At 49.0% G+C, this 19,659-nt stretch overlaps 9 protein-coding genes across 9 annotated transcripts; 4 read left to right on the forward strand and 5 right to left on the reverse strand.

Annotated features, from left to right (window-relative positions):
• Positions 1-153: 153 nt before the first annotated feature.
• COCSADRAFT_341247 (uncharacterized protein) lies at positions 154-607 on the forward strand (the record flags this gene model as incomplete). The annotated part of the gene is made up of 1 exon (XM_007696497.1): positions 154-607. The coding sequence occupies one exon, from the start codon at positions 154-156 to the stop codon at positions 547-549; it is 396 nt and encodes a 131-aa protein (XP_007694687.1). The 3' UTR covers positions 550-607.
• Positions 608-1,973: 1,366 nt separating this feature from the next.
• On the forward strand, positions 1,974-2,868 carry COCSADRAFT_341251 (carbohydrate esterase family 5 protein). The gene is made up of 3 exons (XM_007696498.1): positions 1,974-2,362; positions 2,418-2,570; positions 2,624-2,868. The coding sequence occupies exons 1-3, from the start codon at positions 2,009-2,011 to the stop codon at positions 2,801-2,803; spliced, it is 687 nt and encodes a 228-aa protein (XP_007694688.1). The 5' UTR covers positions 1,974-2,008; the 3' UTR covers positions 2,804-2,868.
• Positions 2,869-3,151: 283 nt separating this feature from the next.
• On the reverse strand, positions 3,152-4,721 carry COCSADRAFT_32072 (uncharacterized protein). The gene is made up of 2 exons (XM_007696002.1): positions 3,623-4,721; positions 3,152-3,558 (listed from the first exon to the last, which is right to left on the reverse strand). Exons 1-2 carry the CDS (start codon positions 4,669-4,671, stop codon positions 3,288-3,290), a joined length of 1,320 nt encoding a protein of 439 aa, XP_007694192.1. The 5' UTR covers positions 4,672-4,721; the 3' UTR covers positions 3,152-3,287.
• A 1,628-nt stretch (positions 4,722-6,349) lies between these two features.
• COCSADRAFT_208959 (glycoside hydrolase family 3 protein) lies at positions 6,350-8,890 on the reverse strand. Its single transcript, XM_007696499.1, has one exon. It carries the CDS (start codon positions 8,784-8,786, stop codon positions 6,420-6,422), a length of 2,367 nt encoding a protein of 788 aa, XP_007694689.1. The 5' UTR covers positions 8,787-8,890; the 3' UTR covers positions 6,350-6,419.
• A 607-nt stretch (positions 8,891-9,497) lies between these two features.
• Positions 9,498-11,047, reverse strand: COCSADRAFT_32073 (uncharacterized protein). The gene is made up of 2 exons (XM_007696003.1): positions 10,811-11,047; positions 9,498-10,753 (listed from the first exon to the last, which is right to left on the reverse strand). Exons 1-2 carry the CDS (start codon positions 10,896-10,898, stop codon positions 9,807-9,809), a joined length of 1,035 nt encoding a protein of 344 aa, XP_007694193.1. The 5' UTR covers positions 10,899-11,047; the 3' UTR covers positions 9,498-9,806.
• Positions 11,048-11,601: 554 nt separating this feature from the next.
• COCSADRAFT_32074 (uncharacterized protein) lies at positions 11,602-12,994 on the reverse strand. The gene is made up of 3 exons (XM_007696004.1): positions 12,873-12,994; positions 11,863-12,818; positions 11,602-11,678 (listed from the first exon to the last, which is right to left on the reverse strand). The coding sequence occupies exons 1-2, from the start codon at positions 12,938-12,940 to the stop codon at positions 11,867-11,869; spliced, it is 1,020 nt and encodes a 339-aa protein (XP_007694194.1). The 5' UTR covers positions 12,941-12,994; the 3' UTR covers positions 11,602-11,678; positions 11,863-11,866.
• A 617-nt stretch (positions 12,995-13,611) lies between these two features.
• Positions 13,612-15,013, forward strand: COCSADRAFT_21566 (uncharacterized protein; the record flags this gene model as incomplete). Its single annotated transcript, XM_007695874.1, has 3 exons — positions 13,612-13,809; positions 13,860-14,517; positions 14,571-15,013. The coding sequence occupies 3 exons, from the start codon at positions 13,612-13,614 to the stop codon at positions 15,011-15,013; spliced, it is 1,299 nt and encodes a 432-aa protein (XP_007694064.1).
• COCSADRAFT_177113 (uncharacterized protein) lies at positions 14,960-17,020 on the reverse strand. Its single transcript, XM_007696500.1, has 3 exons — positions 16,727-17,020; positions 15,800-16,666; positions 14,960-15,748 (listed from the first exon to the last, which is right to left on the reverse strand). The coding sequence occupies exons 1-3, from the start codon at positions 16,973-16,975 to the stop codon at positions 15,206-15,208; spliced, it is 1,659 nt and encodes a 552-aa protein (XP_007694690.1). The 5' UTR covers positions 16,976-17,020; the 3' UTR covers positions 14,960-15,205.
• An 874-nt stretch (positions 17,021-17,894) lies between these two features.
• COCSADRAFT_186270 (uncharacterized protein) lies at positions 17,895-19,413 on the forward strand (the record flags this gene model as incomplete). Its single annotated transcript, XM_007696501.1, has 3 exons — positions 17,895-18,079; positions 18,132-18,694; positions 18,791-19,413. The coding sequence occupies 3 exons, from the start codon at positions 17,895-17,897 to the stop codon at positions 19,189-19,191; spliced, it is 1,149 nt and encodes a 382-aa protein (XP_007694691.1). The 3' UTR covers positions 19,192-19,413.
• Positions 19,414-19,659: the final 246 nt, after the last annotated feature.

Genomic DNA, 19,659 nt, shown 5'->3' on the forward strand with positions numbered 1-19,659 from the left:
GCGGCTTGGCTGAGTCTACAGCTGGCACTCGGCTTACCATAATAGTCTTTTGTTCACGATTTCGCATTTTGAGAATATTTTTCAGCGTGTTCTGAAATTGCTTGAATCTTTGTACACCAATGAGTATCGCGTATATTGCGTGAATAATAGCGAATGGCCCTTCTGTACCTGTTGTATCCCATCGCCCTGGCCCTGAGGTCAGCCCAGAATGTAATTATCCGCAACATGCATGTAATTCCAAAAAGATTCTTACAAATAAAATGCTGCACGATCAATTCTGTGGGAGCTGTTCTCAACCTCCCTACTGAAACCACGTCACAAGCAAGTCTGATCGAGGAACGCTTCTTGCTTACGCAATCCACTGCTATCCTAGATTATGTGGAAAATCAGTTTCCACTCAAACTACTATTACTGCTCTCTCTGTGTAGTGTGAAGCACAAGGCTGCGGTAACGAGACTGGCAGTGCTTCTTAGCCAAGACATCTCTCCATTGGCGGATCATAATGCTCGAGGAGAAAGGTGTTTGGCAGGTGATCAGGAAAGTCTTTGACGAGATAGCCAAGATTGAGGCATCTGCAAAGGAAATTGGATGAAACTTGAAATCGCACATTTGACAGCTTGCTTCTCTCAAATCTTCTGGTCTTTCCAACTGGCTCACCAACAATAGGAAAACAAGACAGAAGATGTATTCCGATTGAAGCCGTACCAAAATCGGGCCCTGGCCGCAAAAAGCAGTTTTCATCTTGTTTCACAACATAGACGCGTGCGTATTCGGACATGGCTGTGTCACGAACCAGTTAATATCACCGAGATTAAAGTTTTTACATTTCATCTGAGACGTGTTGAGATCTCCTTTCCTGTTCCCCCCCTCTCAGACATTACTCATAGCTCAGTTCATGAGGCAGCGGTTATTTCCATGATTTGTGTTTTTGCCACACACATGAGCTCATAGAGATGGTGATGTTGTCATTGGTATGTATACTACAACATCTATGCCAGGGATACAGCTAGCGTGAAACCCGTCAGGTCAGCACTAAATGTGCCACCACAACACAACTCATCATGCTAGGTATTCTTTCATCACCTCTTACCCGATGCTAGCTACATTGACTTCCCACTTGATTTACTTCCTCAAGTACTTCGTACTGCCGCTTCACTGAACAGACTTCAGACATAACCGCAATGCTCGTGGTTGTATAAATAACCTGGGATGATAGAGATGCACCTCTTAATTACCTGCCGATCAATACGGCTTTGAGACGATCTAGAACTCGCACCCTCCAAGTATGGAGTCAGCATCTAATAGCCCTAGGAACCGCTATATGAGTAGAGCGGTGAAAGTTGTGTATGAGTCCCCACATCTTTCAATGTAAGATATACGCTCTCTTCGCACGTACGGAAACTGTACGCCATCCGTGACTGGACTTGGTTGATCTGTGCCTTTTTGTTTCGTAAACATAAGCATTTTACCCCAGACCGGCCAGGTTTTAAATCAAGCTTGTCTCAACATCAGCCTTTTAGCCACTGTTGACCGGCTCCACATCGGAACATCGGCTGGCCACGCGGCCGCAAAGCCACACATAAACCGAGCGGCTACCGGCAGTCTTAATACGTCGCAGCCATTAATTTGCTCGTGTGGACCGTTTTTTCTCCGATTGTACTAACGTGGATATGTACCCCAGACTGCCACAGCTTGGTCCTGCATGAAATCAGGACGGCAACGGCAATAACCCCGGCATGATCATCACCACATGGCTACTCAAATAGATTACGACAACGGGTGAAAGGACCACTTGCGCACCACACCAACCAAAGCAGCGTTTTCTGCCCCACTGTTCAATATGAAGTTAGTTGAGGAGACTGGTATTCTGCCTAAAGAGGTCGTGGCCTGGTATTACGTAGAGCTTCCTTTTTATATCTGAGTACATTTGTTGCCTTGTAGTGATTATCAGGCTCTTCACACACACAATCACCTTCCAACTACTCCAAGCATCACCATCACCGTCAAAATGAAGTTTGTGACTGCTGCTGCCGTCTTCGCTGGGCTTGCTGCCGCGGGTCCTGTCGAACTCAGCGAGCGCCAGAGTTGCCCAAAGGTCTACATCTTTGGTGCACGTGAAACTACTGTTCCTCAAAGCAACGGATACGGAACTGCTGGTGGTCTTGTCAACTCTGTCAAGTCAGCATTCCCTGGCGCTGGCTCTGAGGCCATTGTCTACCCTGCATGTGGTGGCGGATCAGCCTGCGGTGGCATCAGCTATGACAACTCTGCTTCCCAAGGTACCGCAGCTGTTGTCAAGGCTGTAACTGCCTACAACCAGAAGTGCCCCAGCACCCAAATTGTCCTCATTGGATACTCTCAGGTTCGTCACCAGTATCCAAAACTGTTGAAACGAGAAGTGTACTAAAGAAACACAGGGTGGCCAGATCATGGACAACGCACTCTGCGGTGGTGCAGGTGCCACTCTTACCGGCAACGCTCTCAAGGCCGTCAAGGCCGCCATCTTCATGGGCGACCCACACAACCGTGCCGGCCTTCCTTACAACGTCGGCACTTGCCGAGCCCAAGGCGTAAGTACCCAAACATTAAAAATCGATCGGCAAGAGTCTAATAGTCAAATCAGTTCGCCGCCCGTCCCCAGGGCTTCACCTGCTCTCCTGCCAACGGCAGCATCATCCAGAGCTACTGCGACTCTCAGGACCCATACTGCTGCAACGGAAACGACGGTAACCACCACCAGCAATACGTCAACATCTACGGCAACCAGGCTCTCAACTTCATCAAGAGCAAGGTTACTGCTTAAACGTGGTTTTTTCTGCACCAAGTGCGAAACTATGAGGAAATCACCCCGCGCCTGGTTATGGCGGCGAAATTCAATGTATATATAGGAATTTGATGAATATGTATATGACAACATCAATTGAAAAAGAATCCTTGAGCGTGTGATCTTGGTCGTTGGTGTGAAATTGTTGATGCAGGTTCAATATTGTGTTCAAAGTGTAGGCATTGCTTATGTCTCGCCTCGTGATAGCGATATCCACAATTCTACCTGCTAATCGTCAAAACTGATAAAATTCAGCCCCAGATCTTTAATAAAGAGAATCACTGTAAAAGGTAAAATCCTCTTCAAACAAAGTTCGAAATATTCATTCATTCATACATCTATCCTACCGGATAACAAGCCAGATCTACTCCCAGACGCCATGCAAAGTATACACATGCATATCATTACCTCGTGACGCTAAATGCCGTTTCTTCCAATCAAACATACCCTCAAGACACACTTCTTACAACTTAGCCTTTGGCCACTGGTCCAACAGATCGGTCATCTCGAAGCGCGGCCAGTCAGGGTTAAGACTTGGAGCGGGCCTTTCACGATCCCAGGCCCATTTCTCTTTGAGCTCGGGCTCAAGGTCGTCTTCGAGCATCTGCACGACGTACTTGCCCAGCACGGGGAAGAACTTGTAGCCGTGGAAGGAGCCACAGGTTGCGACATAGAGGCCCTTTGCGCCGGCGTGGGGGGAAATGATGAAGTCGGAGGAGGTGGTGAATGCATCCCTGGTGTGGCGGTTAGTTTTTTGTGCAAAGATTAGATGAGTAGTAAGGGACTCTTTTGACTTACCAGCAGATTCGGTGCTTGTCCATTTTCCAGTTTGCGCCTTTCTTGCCGTAGAAGACGTCGTTGGCGTGTGCAATGTCAAGTTTCAGTGGGCCGGGAACATCCCACTGGTTGTAGTCCTTTCCTGATGGTGGTGCCGAAACGAAGCGGCCAGGAAGGACTTCATGTGTGTTCTTGAAGATCTTCTCGCCCCACCACTTGAGCTCGCGGTCCTTGGTGGGCGGTAAGCTGCCGATGAAGGGTCCGTATGCGGCGGTGTAGCCTTGGACACCAACTGGCATGTGCTTGAATCTCTCGTAGGATTTTTCGTCGAGAGTGGTCATGCCGGTTGTGATACCACCAGCGACAATTCTTGATCCAGCACGGAGGTTTTCATTTCCACTTCGCTTCGCGGCCTGCTCGAGGAGTTTGGCTGTGTACGCACCGGTTGAGAGTACGACGTGTGTAGCCGAGAGTGTATTGCCTTGCTCGGTCCTGACTCCAATGCAGCGCCCGGTGTTGTCAAACTCCAAGCTCTCAACTTTTTGTGTGACGTACTTGACGCCCTGTTCAATGGACCACTTGGTAACGGCTCTTAGAGCATCGCCAGCCTGTGCCCATCCACTGGTCTTGTTGACGAGCACACTTTTAGCGCCGTCGTAGTTGGCCTCTTCGAAAAGTCCACCAAACATCTTCTTTGCCTCCTCAACGGAAACGGACTGAAGATCGGCCTGGCGACCAAGCTTCTTGTAGTTGTCAATGACTTCTTGTGCGTAGTCTGAGCGACAGACCCAGAAGATGCCGGTCTCGTGGAAGTAAGGTTTCCAGAGAGGGTCCTCCTTGAAGACATCCTGAGCTTCTAGGGCAAGTCTGCAGTAGATGAGATCGTCGTAGTCGGCGCGCACAACTTTGTTCCAATCCCACGACGCAGCGACGCGGTTGTCGGCATCCCAGGCGTCTTGGTCGACAACGGTGATTTGGCGGTCAGGATACTTCTTGATAAGGTGGTAGGCAGTCGAAATGCCGAAAACACCAGCACCGACAACGAGGTATGAAGGTTTGCTGGATGCCATGTTGTTCAAGATCCAATGCTTATCGTCACAGAGCATGAAGTGAGAGAGGTTTGATGCAGCGATGAAGAAGCACTACCACCACGCATTGTATTTATACTATCAGTCATTACATCAATTAGTCCATTTCCCAAAGCGGTCGACCTGATAAGTGGGCCGTTCTCGGCCTCCTCGTCGTGGTCGTGGGTAAACTAGGCGCGGGGCATTCGTGGAGGTTGTTTCCTCATTGAGCAAAGCTTTGCGACGGGCAAGCTCCAGCCATTTTCCGACGTCTTCACCGCCGGCTGCCATGGCTCCAATCGGACATGACAAGTAATTGATGGCCTTTGTATCTGCTGATATACACATTTAGAGCCCTTCCGCAGTCGTCACCGACGGGTCCGAGTCTTGTGGCAGTTGGATGCAGCGCCGCTTCTAAGCGAGATGGACACCAGATCTCGAACTAGATGCATGCTAACGCCATTGGGAAATGCATCGCGGCGACTAGTTGGTGCAGTCCATCCCCATCTTGTACTGTCGAATAGGCAGGCTACGTTTTGATAGATATGAGTTTTTTGTATTTGCTTGGGGTACCGAAAGAACGAGCCCAGTAGACCTTGCTCGTCGTTTGTCGAAATGATTTGCAGTTTGATCAGCGCTTGTTACATCTCGAACGTTAATATGCATAATGCACTTTTCGCAAAGTGCATTAACATGGATAAGACATAAGCTCATGAAGTGAGGTATTTCATTAGAGATCTACCAAATAGCACCAACTAAGCCCTACCTGACAAGAGCATCACGACAAGCTTATGCACTGTTTGCAAGATATACTGGGCACTAACCAAGCATCATGGAATCAAGACCAACCAGCACGGCTCGGTCCGCAACGGCAGCGACGCTACAGGTATCAAGAATGTGATTGATCGAGCTGAACAGCAAGCTTGTGCTGGCTCCGTAGACAGTTTATGCCTCTGTTACATTCAATATCAGATCCTCTCTAAACACTTCCCAAACAAATCACAGCATCGTAATACTCAAACAAGCGAGACAGAAAAGACTCCCTAATATCTCTTCAAGAGGCTAATATCCCGTACTAATGCCCATGAATCAAAGGGGTAAGACTACCACCCAGGCGGAGCAATGGAACAGCCCTGTCTCCAACAGCCAGTCCAATCAAACATCACCGCTGGCGCCCCTGAGATTAGTAGTGACAAATGAAGCCCCTTGCCACTTGTGGAGTCACACTTGCTACCGAAGAGCCCGTCTGATTGGACACTCTGGTCTTTCGTGGCTTCTCCGAACCCTTGAACACCCTTTACTAGTATGCAGCCTTCCATACGCCTCCCTTTTTCTTCTAGTATCTTAACCAAAGAGTTTGAAGGTGGATTTAGAATTTGGCGTCGCGATGTCTCTTCTACGTGTAGTACGTATCCTCATCACACTGAATTGGGAAGAAAATGAGAAACTTGGTGGTCTTAGTATGATGAATTCTGATAGGGTCGATATTGTCGGTTTTATACAAGATCTGGGAGGAACGAATATGGATTGAGATTAAACTGTTTTCGGGGACCGTTTCTCTAGGAATGAGACAAGTGAAGCCACACGTGCATCAAATGTTCAATAGATTACATTCCAGTTCTTTCTTTTTACAATTCGCATGATCACCGGAATTGTATCAAATATATCAAAGCACATAGAGTCAAGATACGAATCTATTTTACATAAGTGCTGTAAATAGCTCCATCTTTTCACTCTCGGCCATGCTCCACTTAGACAACAGTCACCGTCCCATTCCCCCTCAAATCCAACGAACTAGACCCCACATGGACGATGAAATCCCCCTTCTCAACCACATACTTCATCTTCCTATCCCAGAGTCCCCACTTCGACACCTCCAAATCAATAGATACATCCACAGTCTCTCCTGCCTTGACCAACACCTTCTTGAACCCCTTAAGCTCCTTGTTCGGCACAACAACACTTGCGAAGACATCCTGAACGTAAACTTGCACAACCTCTTTACCATCGACAGGCGAAGAGTTCGTGACGCTGACAGTCACAGTCACAGTATCGCTTGGGCTCGCTTCCGTCTTGGAAAGCTTGACGTCGGAATAAGTAAAATTGGCATACGAGAGACCGTACCCGAACTCATAGAGCGGCTGCGGGGTATTAAGGACGTATTGGTGGCCAAATTTGAGCGTCCCGTTTGGTAATATCGCACCAGGATCAGTCGATCGACCAGAGTTCAGGTAGTCGTAGTAAATCGGCAAAGTTCCAACATCATAAGGGAATGAAACAGAGAGTTTGCCCGAAGGTGTCACGTCACCAAACAACACATCAGCTAGACCATTTCCACCCTGCTCGCCAGGATAAAACATTTGCAAAAGCCCCGCTGCGTTGTCTGAGATCCAAGGCTCTGTGACGGGTTTTCCCGAAGAGTACACGACGATTGTGGGTTTTCCGGTTTGAATGATTGCTTGGACGAGGGGGCCCATGGCGCCGACGAGATTGAGCGATGCGACATCGACGTGCTCGCCGGTTGTGGCGTTGAGACCTTGCCAGAGTTCTTGCTGGTCACGCGACCAAGTTCCGACGACGACAACTGCGACATCAGCTGCTTTGGCTGCTGCGACTGCGTCGGGAAACCCGGATTGGTCGTTTGACCAGCGCTCGCAGCCTTGGGCAAAGGTCACAGTACCATTTGATGCCTTTTGAATTCCCTGTAAAGGCGTGACGTTGGTGGGGTTATATTGTGAACGGTATACTACGTAGTCGCCAAGGTTTGTAATGTTGGCCATGGGTCCGATGACGGCGACATTGGCAGATTTCGATAGTGGCAGTACGTTGTTCTTGTTCTCGAGCAGGACAATCGAATCGGCCTCCAACTTCCGTGCAAGTGCAACATATTCGTCGGTGTGAATGGCAGAGTCGATTTCATCCAGAGGGAGCCCTTGGTATGGACGTTCGAAGAGTCCTTGCCGGAACTTCGCGCGCAGTTGACGACTAACTGCCCTGTCGACAATTTCGATATCCAGCTTTCCTTCCTCGACTAAGCGAGGGATGTTTGCGTAATTGTAGGATCCACCACCCATCTCCACGTCATTGCCGTTCGGGAGAGCCATGAGTGTCACAGCCTCGCTGTCAATTGGCTTATCTTTAGTCTTGCATTGACAGAGTTTGAAGGCACAGCAAAGGCGATCCGTAGCCCCAGCGTCTGAAGTCAGCCAATATTTATAGCCCCATTCGTCACGCAAAATCGTCTCTTGAAGATGGCCATCGGCAATTGAAGGTATACCATCATACGAATGATATGCTCCCATGATATTCCAAGCATCAGCATCAATAATGGCGCGGTGGAAAGGCGGAAGCCATGTTGTTCGAAGTTCTCGTTCGCCTCCGTGGACTGGCCCGGTGTTCAGACCTTGTTCGGGGGCGCTGAAACCTGCAAAGTGCTTCACAGTAGCGCTCACGTTGAGGCTTTGCACGCCTTTGACATACTCGTAAGCCATCTCTCCTGCCAGAAAGGGGTCTTCGCCATATGTTTCTTCTACTCTTCCAAAACGTAATTCGCGTGCCAAGTCGGCGAGTGGTGCGAACAACTGGTTGATACCCAAAGCTAGCGACTCTTTTGCGATAGCCACGGCCATATCGTGGATTAGTTCTGGGTCAAACGAGCAAGCTTGACCAATAGGACTGTTGTAGATGGTCGCATTGCCCACCAGTAAGCCGTGTATAGCCTCAGTCTGAACCAGCGCTGGTATGCCTAGGGTTGTGTTTTGCTTGAGGTATTCCTGACCAATCTTGATGCCATTGCTAATCCATTCTGCGGGCATGGGATAGCCGACATAAAATTGACCTGCACGGACCCTAAAGTTCCACTCGAGACCGGTCTGGTTGACAGCATTAGTGGTAGTGTTGATCCAGTTTGAGATATCGCCTTGGATTAGTTGAGCTGTCTTCTCTTCGATTGTCATCCGTGAAAGAAGATCAGAAACTCTGTCCTCGATGGGAGCAGCAGCGTCCTTGTATACTGCCTGTGCCGTGTCATTTCTTCGGGCAAGACCGTTAGCGCTACTGGGAAGGTATAGAATATACCCAACTAGAAGAGAGGCTACGCTGTAGAGAGGCGAGCGCATCTTAAATTGAAACACGAGTATAGCTTATCTAGACGATAGGTTATAGACAAGGTACCACGGTTCTTATAAGTACGTTCCCACCAGGGTGTGCGGGCCGGTGGGGGGATGTACACAAACTCAATGATGTACCGCGGACAAATGTCTCCCGACATGGTTGCTGTATATTAAGGTACCGGCTCAATGGGTAATGATATATGCGATGCCATTGGCATTGAAGCCAGTGATGACGTCGCACCTGACTGTGAAGTTTACCTGAGCTCGATGAGTGCTAGCCTCTGGGAAAACTACTAGAACAAATGTTCCAAAGCCATCAATTGTCCCAAATTTACCAAATCTGGAACTTGAATTGGATGGTGTGTCAATAATCCGCAAAGACGGTGACAGGAATAGTGTGTAGCTCTTGGTTTGATTGGCGGAAGAACTGGTGGCTGCGCTAGCCGAAGCCGCTCCTCCCCCGCTTCCAAGCCCGAGATCTTCGACCAGCAATGCTATTTGCTTCTTGGTAACCCCGGATTCCCATACTTCGTAGTACTTAACACTAGAACTATCTCAGGAGATCGTATGCAGTTCCCAAAGGTTCGCGGGAACTAGGAAGCGGTTCCGGAAGCTCTGTCACAGACTTGCAGCTGTACATGGCCGCGGGGAAACGTCTGCAGTCCACACAATCAAATCATTGAAGATGAGTGCATTTTCGATTTTCGATATAACGTGCGAAGGCTTAATAGAAACTCCTATTATTGTAGATACTATCTTTGTTCATAAATTATGTGTTATCTAGCAAACCCCAGAAGCTCTGGTCGTATTGTGGAGTATCTCATGCACTCATTGTCCATCTCGGTCGTCAACTAAACCTGGAAAACAAAACTCCCATAAACGCCTGCATGGTGCTAGCACCTGGTATAACCATCTTTCCATAAACTCTGCCCATAAAAGAATTTCGGCGACATCGTGAAAATATCAAATCTAGGAAACGCAAAGTAACCTCTCATCGCACATAACATCGTTATGAAATGCGCCAGTTCAAACTGCAAGTAAGAAAGGAACGAAGAAAGCAACCCACCAAACCCTCTCCTTGCCTCTCCCACTCAAACCGCCAGGAACTCCAGCAGTACTCGGTGCAGGTGGTGCAGGTGGGATCTCTGTTTCTGCGGTTGGGCTGCGTGTCGAGGATGTACTTAATGTGGATCCCGCAACGATAGCACTGGAGGGCTCTGGTGTAGGCCTCGATATAGGAGTAGCAGAACCCCTAGAAGCGGAGGGGTTGTACGAAAAAGGTGGTGAGGTAGGAAATTCAGTGGTAGAGCTCCCAGAAGGTACTGAGGATGTAACTGAGCCTGAGGATGTGACTGAGCCTGAGGATGTGACTGAGCCTGACGATACAACCGAGCCCGACGAAGTAGCTGAGCCCGAGGATATAGCTGAGCCCGAGGATATAGCTGAGACTGAGGATGCAACCGCGACTGAAGTGGTTGTAGTGGCTGGCGCACTTGAAGCGGAGCCTGAAGAAGGCGTCGGAAGGGAAGTGGACAAAGTCTGGCTGATTACAGTAATCGTTGTCGCAGTTTGTGTCGAAATGGCCGATGGCGCGAGACCAGGGATTAATATGGAGGAAAGGACAGGGAGGTCTATAGTATAGCTGGCTGTCGAACCTGGGACAACAATGGCTGTGTATGCGACTTGGGAGGAGCTGGCTGATCCAAAGGCTGATGGCGGAGTATTGGTGCCGCTCGGGGTGGTGGTAACAGTAAGAGGGTGTACATCCAGAAGGACATGTGAACTGGGAGATACCGATACTGCTGTCGGAGTGGGAAAAGAGCTAGTTGCTGGCGATACAGTCGGGTATGGAACGATGCTTGCTGTGGACCAAATCGAAGGGCTGGTTGATGTTTCGCATGGCTCTGTTGATGATAGCAGCACAGGTGCTCTTGAGCCAGATGGATACGGAGGTGGGATTAGGGCAGATGTAGCTGTGGAAGTCAGTAATCTTGACCTTCATAATAGCAGAACGTATATGGCTGACTTACTTGTATTCATCTCATAGACTTTCTGCACAGCGTTACCGAGTACGCGCGTCGACATCGCGCCTAGAATCCATACCGAAGGGCTTCTCATAATGAACGAGTGTGGAAGTCTGATCGCACGACCGGTGAGGCGCTCTTATTGGCCAGGCACTGATTTCACGGTCCAATCTTCACTTCCAAAGAATGCAAATCAGCGAACGGAGAATTTGGGACTTATTTTAGTCGCGACCAAGATTAGCTCTGGGGCCTTTTGTATTAATACTAAGGAAAGTTGATGAAAACTCTATTTCAAGGCCGGAGCGATTGCGATGAGGCTGGGATCTCGCGTGTACCAGCCACCCACCAAAACCTGCCGCCGGGGAACATGATGTCGCACGCGACTACGTTCATCGTAGCGCAGCGCCTGCATGCCGCCACCGGAGATGACCCGAAACCCTCCGGTTTATCTATTTGGGCGCAGGGCATGACCGCCAAGATGTTGTGATGGTGCGGTGAGCGATGTGATGGCATTTGCACGGTCCTTTTCCACGCAAAGGCTACTCAGCAAACATGGCGGCGTGACACGAACGCACCGCTTTGCACGTGTAATGAGACTTGTAAATTACCAAAGCATTTCGCCTACGCACATGTGGGATAGTCACTGAACAGATACACCGCCGGGAGCAGTGATTGAACTCGGCAACTGGCGTCAAGCGTAGGCTTCGCATGTGGATAGCGGGGCCGTGGCAGTGTTCCTTTTGGAAGGGCAACGATAAGGACACGGCAAAAGATCACAACCACGAATCAAGAAAGTTCAGGAGATCAGAGAAGTGCATTATTATTTATTAGTGTTACTCTAGCTAATTCAAACCATGGCAGCTCCGCCTAACACCTGTAGTTTTTTGTCAGCCCGTGTCTTGAAGATACATGAACATGAGACAGAAAATCGTAGTTGCAATCAGACAGCAGTTGGATACAAAATTTGGTCGACAGCGAATTCCGATCAGGTCTGTGATTAAATGTTTTTTCATCATTGCATATGCGAAGGAACGAGAAGAGGAAACGGTTGGACTTACTCCCTCACTCGACTTTACGACGTTTGAAAAAGGTATCGATGCGCCTTTGTGACGCGTCGTAACGTAAACTACCAACACCGCCACGCGTGCGTTTAAGGCCTTGTAAGTGATCCTTGCTGTTGACTCTGAGAATGAACGTAGACCATCCTTGTAGGCCACGCGGCTTAGAGGCTTGCGGGGCACCAATCACCAGCTGTGCTGTACCTTCTACTCTCGATTTTGGTATATGGACATTGCGGAGATTTTGAGGCGCAGTTAAAGTTCCAGTAAGTAACTCTGAAAATGTTGTCACTGGTGTCATAGTGGCCTCCATGATTGACTTGTGGTACTCGGCTTCCGTCCTCATGAAGTACAACTCGAGATAGCCGGTGTTTGACCAGCCACCCAGATGCTCTAGCGATTGTCGTACCGCCCCTTCAATACCATGAGACAGACATACCCTCCGACGCGGAAGACGCAAAAGTATGCGCTTCCAAAGAGTAGAGAGGAAGATGCCATGCGAAACGATAGCAATAACAGGGGTAAAGTTGCAAGAAGAGTCGTCGAACAGAGGCAAAAGGTATTCCTCGATGAAAGCATCTGCGCGACGTGCCATACTTTCTTTCGATTCTGCTTCCGCGAAACCTGCTGTACGCTTGTTCTCTTGCCGACGATGGTCCTTGCCAGGAGTACCCGTCTCAAACGGACGGCTGTTGGGCTGCTTTCCCTCCATCGATCCGAAATCCTTCTCTGCCAACACCGGTAGCTGCACAACCTTGGGAGCCGCTCTCACGGTCCCATTGTCGCCTACTGGTGTCAATTGAGCCTCGCGTATCTTGCTGGCTGTTTTCACAGCCCGCTGCAGGTGCGATGAGAACAAGTGGGTAAAGGTCAGCCCGAGGGACTGGAGGTATAGACCTAAACGGGTGGCCTGTTGGTAGCCATGATTGGTGAGGGCTGAATCCCTACTGCCAGCACTGAAACAGTTAGCATCGAGTGCTGTGAAGAGGACGAGTTGATGGGGTGCTTACTATACTTGGGCAATGTTGTCCACCGTCTCTCCGTGGCGGATCAGAAACAGCCGTATTGATCGCGCCATGTTGCCCTCCATGGGCGAGGGGGCGCATTGTTGAGCTTCATTGCGGGATGTAAGCGAAGAGTATTAAGGAGCTGGTGGACAGACTGCCGCTCGTTTCTTTGTATGTGGTCTGTGTTAGCGCCGTGCTGACTAGCCGAATTCAGGAAGGGCACCATGGTCAAACAATGTACTGGGAGAGCCCAATAGAAACACTCAAAATGATAAATTCAGAAAATATCAGCGGATGACATCCAATGCCATTTCTCTATTAGCTACAGGTTTAAGGATGCACCAGAAAAAGAAATTACCGTACTTACAAACCTTACTGTGATACTATGGCAACTACGTTCGTATGAAAGACACCCAAGTTTAATCGCCAAGGCTCGTCATACAATACTCCCCTCTCAGATACGGGGGTTTTGATTGATATAAATCCGAAGGGAATGAAAAAAATAAATGTAAACCGTCGCAGTTGACATCACTTGCTCATCGGAAACCTCATGCCTGGAGACGGGTCCGGCTGGTTCCCCTCACCTGGGCTTGCAAAATAGTAGCTTACCGCTCCTGACCCATTCACCTTGAAGCTAGCTAGCTTCTATGACTACATGGCATTAGAACAAGAAGCTTCTACTTTTTTCCACCTGACCATCACCTCTTGACTACCCCACTTGCCTGCACCTGGTTGTATGGATATGACGGCTAGTATAAACAACTCATCCCTTCCAGAGGGCGACATTGACATCGACCTTTCCCATGATCTCGACACAGAAAACATCAGGAAAGTCGACAAAGAAGACGACCTCAACATCTTTTCAGACAGCGATAGCATCACTCTACGAACCTCACCCACTTCATTTGAAGAGGACTTACTTGACATACCCGATACTCAGGTCAGTATCCTCGAGTCAGTCATGTCATTCACATATACTTATTTCACCAGACCGCATATGCCCTACGCAAAAGGACAGACAAAAGAGGGAATTATACTTTCTTGGACCAGGACACGTCCGGGAACTTTGATCCTTCAGAGGAAAAGCGTGTCTCTAAGAAGAATAAGATTCACGCTGTAAAATTCCCTAAGAAGATTTCCGTGAAGGTGCAAGGTAGCAAGGCGAGCAAGACTAGCAAGACGCATAATGTCTGTAACGCCCCCAAGCCTACTATCACCCGCAAAACCACCAAAAACAAGAACAAGGTGGAGTCTAAGACCCCTCCGTCCAAAGAGCAAGACAAAGCCGACAAACCACCCCGTATTGTTGAGCCCCGGTACAGCAACTACCTTACTCCAGAAGCTTTGCGAATACAACCAGTCGAGTCGCGCTCTCCAAGCCCAGATATCCTCGAAGACACCGCTGGAAACAGAGGCCAAGTAATTCGGATGAATACTAGTTTCACACATCCAATTCAGTTCGGTGTCGGTTTTGGAGACGTTGATATCTTGGATTGTAGCTTCTGCAATTTGGCTGAATTTAGCTTTGTTGGCTACTTTGAGCAAGAGGTGTACTGCATACGCTGGGAGAGCGGGTGTGGATATACACACATAGCTGGCGATCAGACCGAGAACGATCAAACCAGCATGTGCCGACCGTGCGCAATAGGTACGTATTGCGTCCGACCACTTTCGATCTTTGCTAATTGTAACATCATGTAGACAGATTACAGATCATATCGTGCGACAATCATAACATTCAACGCATATACCCAGATACTGTTACTACGGACTTTGCAGAGACTCTAAACGATCTGCTTGCAGATGAAGACCCTAATACAATCAGAAAACAGTTGTTACGATGGTGCTCTATGTGCTTTTCACCGGCAGTATTTGCCTGCCGTGAGCATCAATCATCACTGTTTTCTCCGGATGAAGACATCGACGGTTGTGGCCTAAGACTCTGCGCGGCCTGTGAGACAAGGCTTAGAGAGACATTTGAGGGGAATACAAGTGTTATGGCTGCTACGCTGGGTGACGAGGACAAAGCTAAGGAAGACGACGAGGATCTGCATGGGAAGGTCAGAGCGGATGTTGGGTTCTTGAATGCAGATGGAATTCTGATGAAGAATCTGGAAAGCGCAACCGAGGGCGAGGATGAGTAATTTTCATCAAAGCCACAGTATTGTCAGGAATTCAACGTGGCATTCTATAACTATACAAAAATCCTCGGTTTCAATAGATGTAAACTTCCAACCAGCGATTTCGATTGATCCCTTACTAAATCACACAGGTATCACCACTCCAAGATTCCATCTACAGGAACCTCTGTCTCTACCTCCCGTCCTAATCCCTAATCAATGCGCAAATCGGAACTCCAACCGCTTATTCCCTTTGTCCGTTGTAGCTTGCAAATACGTCTCCTTCTCTTCCTTTGTCATGCCATCCCAAACGCGAGCTCTCCTTCTGTTAACAACAACATAGTACTGCTTCGCCGCTACAAACAACGCTAAATTATACACACAAATCGCAATCAAAATCTTGTTTCCCCTGCGATACAGCGGTTTATCATCCTGGCGGTACACGTTTTGTGATACGATCGTACTGGCTTGAAACGTCATATTGTACAGCGCCGAAGCGACCGTTCGGGTGCGCACTGTACCGGCATTGCGCGATGTGATGGCCATGAAGATGGGATGAATGAACGGGCTTCCAACGAGCAAGGTACATAGGACCCAACGCGACCAGTGCGATGCATTCCCGGGCAAGACCTCGAGAGCGATGAGAAGCGGCAAGCACCAGACTTGCGATACGAGACCGACGAGAAAACGCTGGTTAGTGCGTTCAGATACCCATGTCCAGAAAATCATCTGGATGATTATAATGACGAATGCTGGAATCTGCTACCCTGTCAGTGTATACCAGTAAAAGAAATCGAGATGTTAACTCACCGTCAACAAATTCGTCTCAAACGTACTAAACCCCAGCGACCGAAGCTGGAGTGTAATATATGCGTTCGACGGCTGACTCGGAATAAACCACGACATGCCAATCAAATAGATAGGCAACATATGGTAATCCTTCATACACTCCCACAACATCCACACACTCAATCCCTGACGATTATGCATATCCCCCTTACTTGGATCATCCCTCAAAATCCTATTCACCATAATCTTCTCCTCCCTTTCACTAAACCAGCCCTTCTCCCTACGAAACGGGTTCCAGAACTTCGTCGCCGTCTGCGTCGGACTTGCAGGAAGATAGAACCACGACGCTATACCAATGCAACCCGTGATGAGGCCTTCAATAGCGAATAGATACCGCCACCCTTCCATGCCGTTGTGGCCTCTTAGACGCAAAATGCCGAATGCGAGAAAGGCAGCGAGGATATTCGTCGCAAAGGGAACTGCACCATATATGCTCATGCGACCCGGCAGCTCGAGCCCCGTGTAAAAATAACTCATATAGAGAATGCTATCAGGAATAAAACCACCTTCTAGCATTCCAAGGATACCTCTACAAGCATAAAACGACTTCTTTCCGCTCAGAAACGCCTGCAGGCTCCCCACCAAACTCCACAGTATAATCTGAATTGGAATCCAATTATCAGGCCCAAGTTTCTTACTAATAAGTTGCGACGGCAATTCAGCGAATAAGAAGCAGAGGTAGAAAATCGTTTGCCCATAGTTGTAGTCGTTAGTGTTGAGGCCTAGGTCGCCGAGCATGTTGTCGCTGAGGGCTTGCGATATGTTGCCGCGGTCGAGCTGGAGGGCGAAGAACATGAGGCAGACCCAGGAACAGATGCGCATATCAATCTGTCAAGGTGGATATGTGAGATTTTTGGGTTGATGGGGTTGAGTAAGTGGATGAGTTACCTTTCGTACGATGCGCTTCTCCTCCGCAGGTTCCCATTCAAAGTATGGATCGTATCGATGAAAACCCTCGTATGTATTTATGGGCTTGTAGTGGTCTCTCGCAAGCCCATCTGACACAAATGTTGAGCCATGCTTTTCTTCTCCACGCTCTTTGCGAGTTTCCGTCTCCTTGTTGCTAATACTTGCTGCTACAGCAGAGTTAACCTTGTCGCCTGCAGCTAGGCTATCCAGCGGTTCTGAAGTAGCCATTTTCCAACAAAATCCTCTGTATCGGGAGCTCAAGCGCAGAAGAGGAGTGCATTTTACGCAATGTCATTGTGGGCGACGCTTCATAAACTCAAGGCGATTTTTAGCTTGTTAGGAAGACCGTGGTTTACGATCCCGTTTCCGTCCTTCGGTCCGAAACTTTGTTCTCAAGAACCCCTGTTGGAACATGCTTAAAGTTTGGGCAAACAGCGAATACAAACATGATGAATGACTGCCGACGCAGTTTTCCTAACCGTAGGGTGTTGTCACTCATTTATCTCCCGTTGCCATGTTTCGGATGGGACCATGCTAGTAATAGAGGATGTGATCACGTGCCCTTCGAGCACGCAAGGCTTCAACCAAATGTCGCGTCCTCGTACAATAGACGAGGGTCGTGTTATTCCAACCAATCGACTCAGCCTTGGTGGTGTCGAGTTCTACGTCACTGGTTACATTACAAGCAGCACGTCAAACAACACCCCCTCACGGCTAGCCGGGATGGCGCGGTCGGAGCATTTACTGACATCTGCATACAGGTGCCGGTCCAACGTCGAGACGGGGTTCTTACATGCCGCGAAGCAAGCAACTGTTGGGAATATTTTTGCCTATCTTGTCTAGCTTACATCTGGCCACAACGATGAGGCCATACACTCCATTTCTGATGCTATGCAACCGCATCCTGATTGAATGATACGCGACGATCAAGTTCTCTTGTGATACCTGTAGCGGGGTCCTTATCAGGCTTCATCCTTCGGCAGCTGGGCATTTTTGCCATCGCAGCTGGATAACTGAAGCCGCGGGTATGCTTAATTTGATCGAGAAAGATATATAAGAACTTGATTAGATGGCATAATCCATCCTTGTAAGATTCTCAGCAGTGACTTCCTACTATGGTATTTTCTGTTATTTCCGAAAAAACATCATGGCTCCAGCTGTAATTGAAACCCCGCCAGCAGACTACAAGTCTGGCGTTGGAGCATACAAAGAGTTTGGCCTGGGAGGTCCCAAGTTCTTCCAAAAGGAACTTGAGCTGAAGGGCACTGAAAAGCACTTGCCTGCTAAATACCCTCACTACTTGCCTGTCTGGGACAACGAGAAGGGACAAAAGTATGCGCCAATTCACTTCGCAACTTATTCTCGACACTGACCTCTTACCCAGACTACCCCCCTGGGAGCCCTTCACCCACGTCGAGCACGGCAAAGACGCCGACCCAACCTTCCCCAACCTCCTTAAGAATGCCACCGTCAACGACCTAACTGCCAACACAGGCGCCGAAGTCCACGGCGTCCAGCTCAGCCAGCTCACCAACGCCCAAAAAGACGAACTTGCCCTCTTCGTCGCCAAAAAGAAAGTCGTTGCCTTCCGCGACCAAAACTTCGCCGACATCCCCATCAAAGACGCCCTCGAAATCGGCGGCTACTTCGGCCGCCACCACATCCACCCTACCTCCGGCGCCCCAGAAGGCTATCCAGAGGTCCACCTCGTGCACCGCGGCACGGATGACACTTCCGTCAGCGACTTCTTCGAGGAGCGCACAAACTCCGTCGCCTGGCATTCCGACGTAACCTACGAGAAGCAGCCCCCCGGTACAACTTTCTTGTACATTCTCGATGGCCCAGAGGCAGGCGGCGACACAATATTTGCCAACCAAGCCGCTGCGTATCAACGGTTGAGCCCTGAGTTTAGGAAGAGGTTGCACGGACTCAAGGTTGTGCATTCGGGTAAGTAACTCCTAGTACTACTAGCACCCATATTTCATACACACATACAATAAGAGCGAAAAGGGAAAGCAAGGTAAACTAACTCATACGACACAGCCGTCGAACAAGCCGAAAGCAGCAAACTCCGAGGCGGCATCGTCCGCCGCGACCCCGTAACTTCCATCCACCCACTCGTGCGCACGCACCCTGCCACGGGCGAAAAAGCCCTTTTCGTAAACCCCCAATTCAGCCGGCGCATTGTCGGCTTCAAAAAGGAGGAAAGCGAGTACCTGCTCAACTTCCTCTACGATCACATTGCCAAGGGTCAGGATTTCCAGGTTCGTGTCAAGTGGGCGCCGGGCACGGTGGTGGTGTGGGATAACCGTGTGACTGCGCATTCGGCGCTGTTGGATTGGGATGATGGGGCGCGCAGGCATGTTGCGAGGATTACGCCGCAGGCTGAGCCCCCCTTTGAGACGCCATTCAAGGAAGAGGGTGCTGCAACGTTTGAGTACTGATGATGAAGTCTTCTTTTTGTTCGGCGCTAGATTGTGAGATTGCTGTACGTGCATGTAACCAACAAGATGAGGATTGGATGTGTCACGATTCAGGACCAATGAGTTAAAGTTAGGGTGAAGAAAAAGCCACTTAAACTATATATTTACTACCAAACTATGGTATCAAAAAAAGATATGAGACGAAACACTCTTTCAGCCCAATCAAAGTTAGTTTTACGTCAGAAAGATCGGGCCTGCACTCCCGATCTCTCATCAGTCGAACCCCTCTTTCAGGCAATCATCATTCGCTCCTTATCAGTGCTGACCCCTTCAATTTCTCTACTCATACAGAAGTGGAATTATGCTGATCAACCTTCTCTTACCAATGCTCATGAGCCTTCCTTGGCCCTGCCCTAGGTATATCCCATACGTACCTTGCTGCGCCTGCAATGCAACCCGTTGTAACAATGTATTCGAAAAGTACTATCG

This window comes from Bipolaris sorokiniana, assembly GCF_000338995.1.
Source record: "Bipolaris sorokiniana ND90Pr unplaced genomic scaffold COCSAscaffold_1, whole genome shotgun sequence".
NCBI classification, from domain to species: domain Eukaryota; kingdom Fungi; phylum Ascomycota; class Dothideomycetes; order Pleosporales; family Pleosporaceae; genus Bipolaris; species Bipolaris sorokiniana.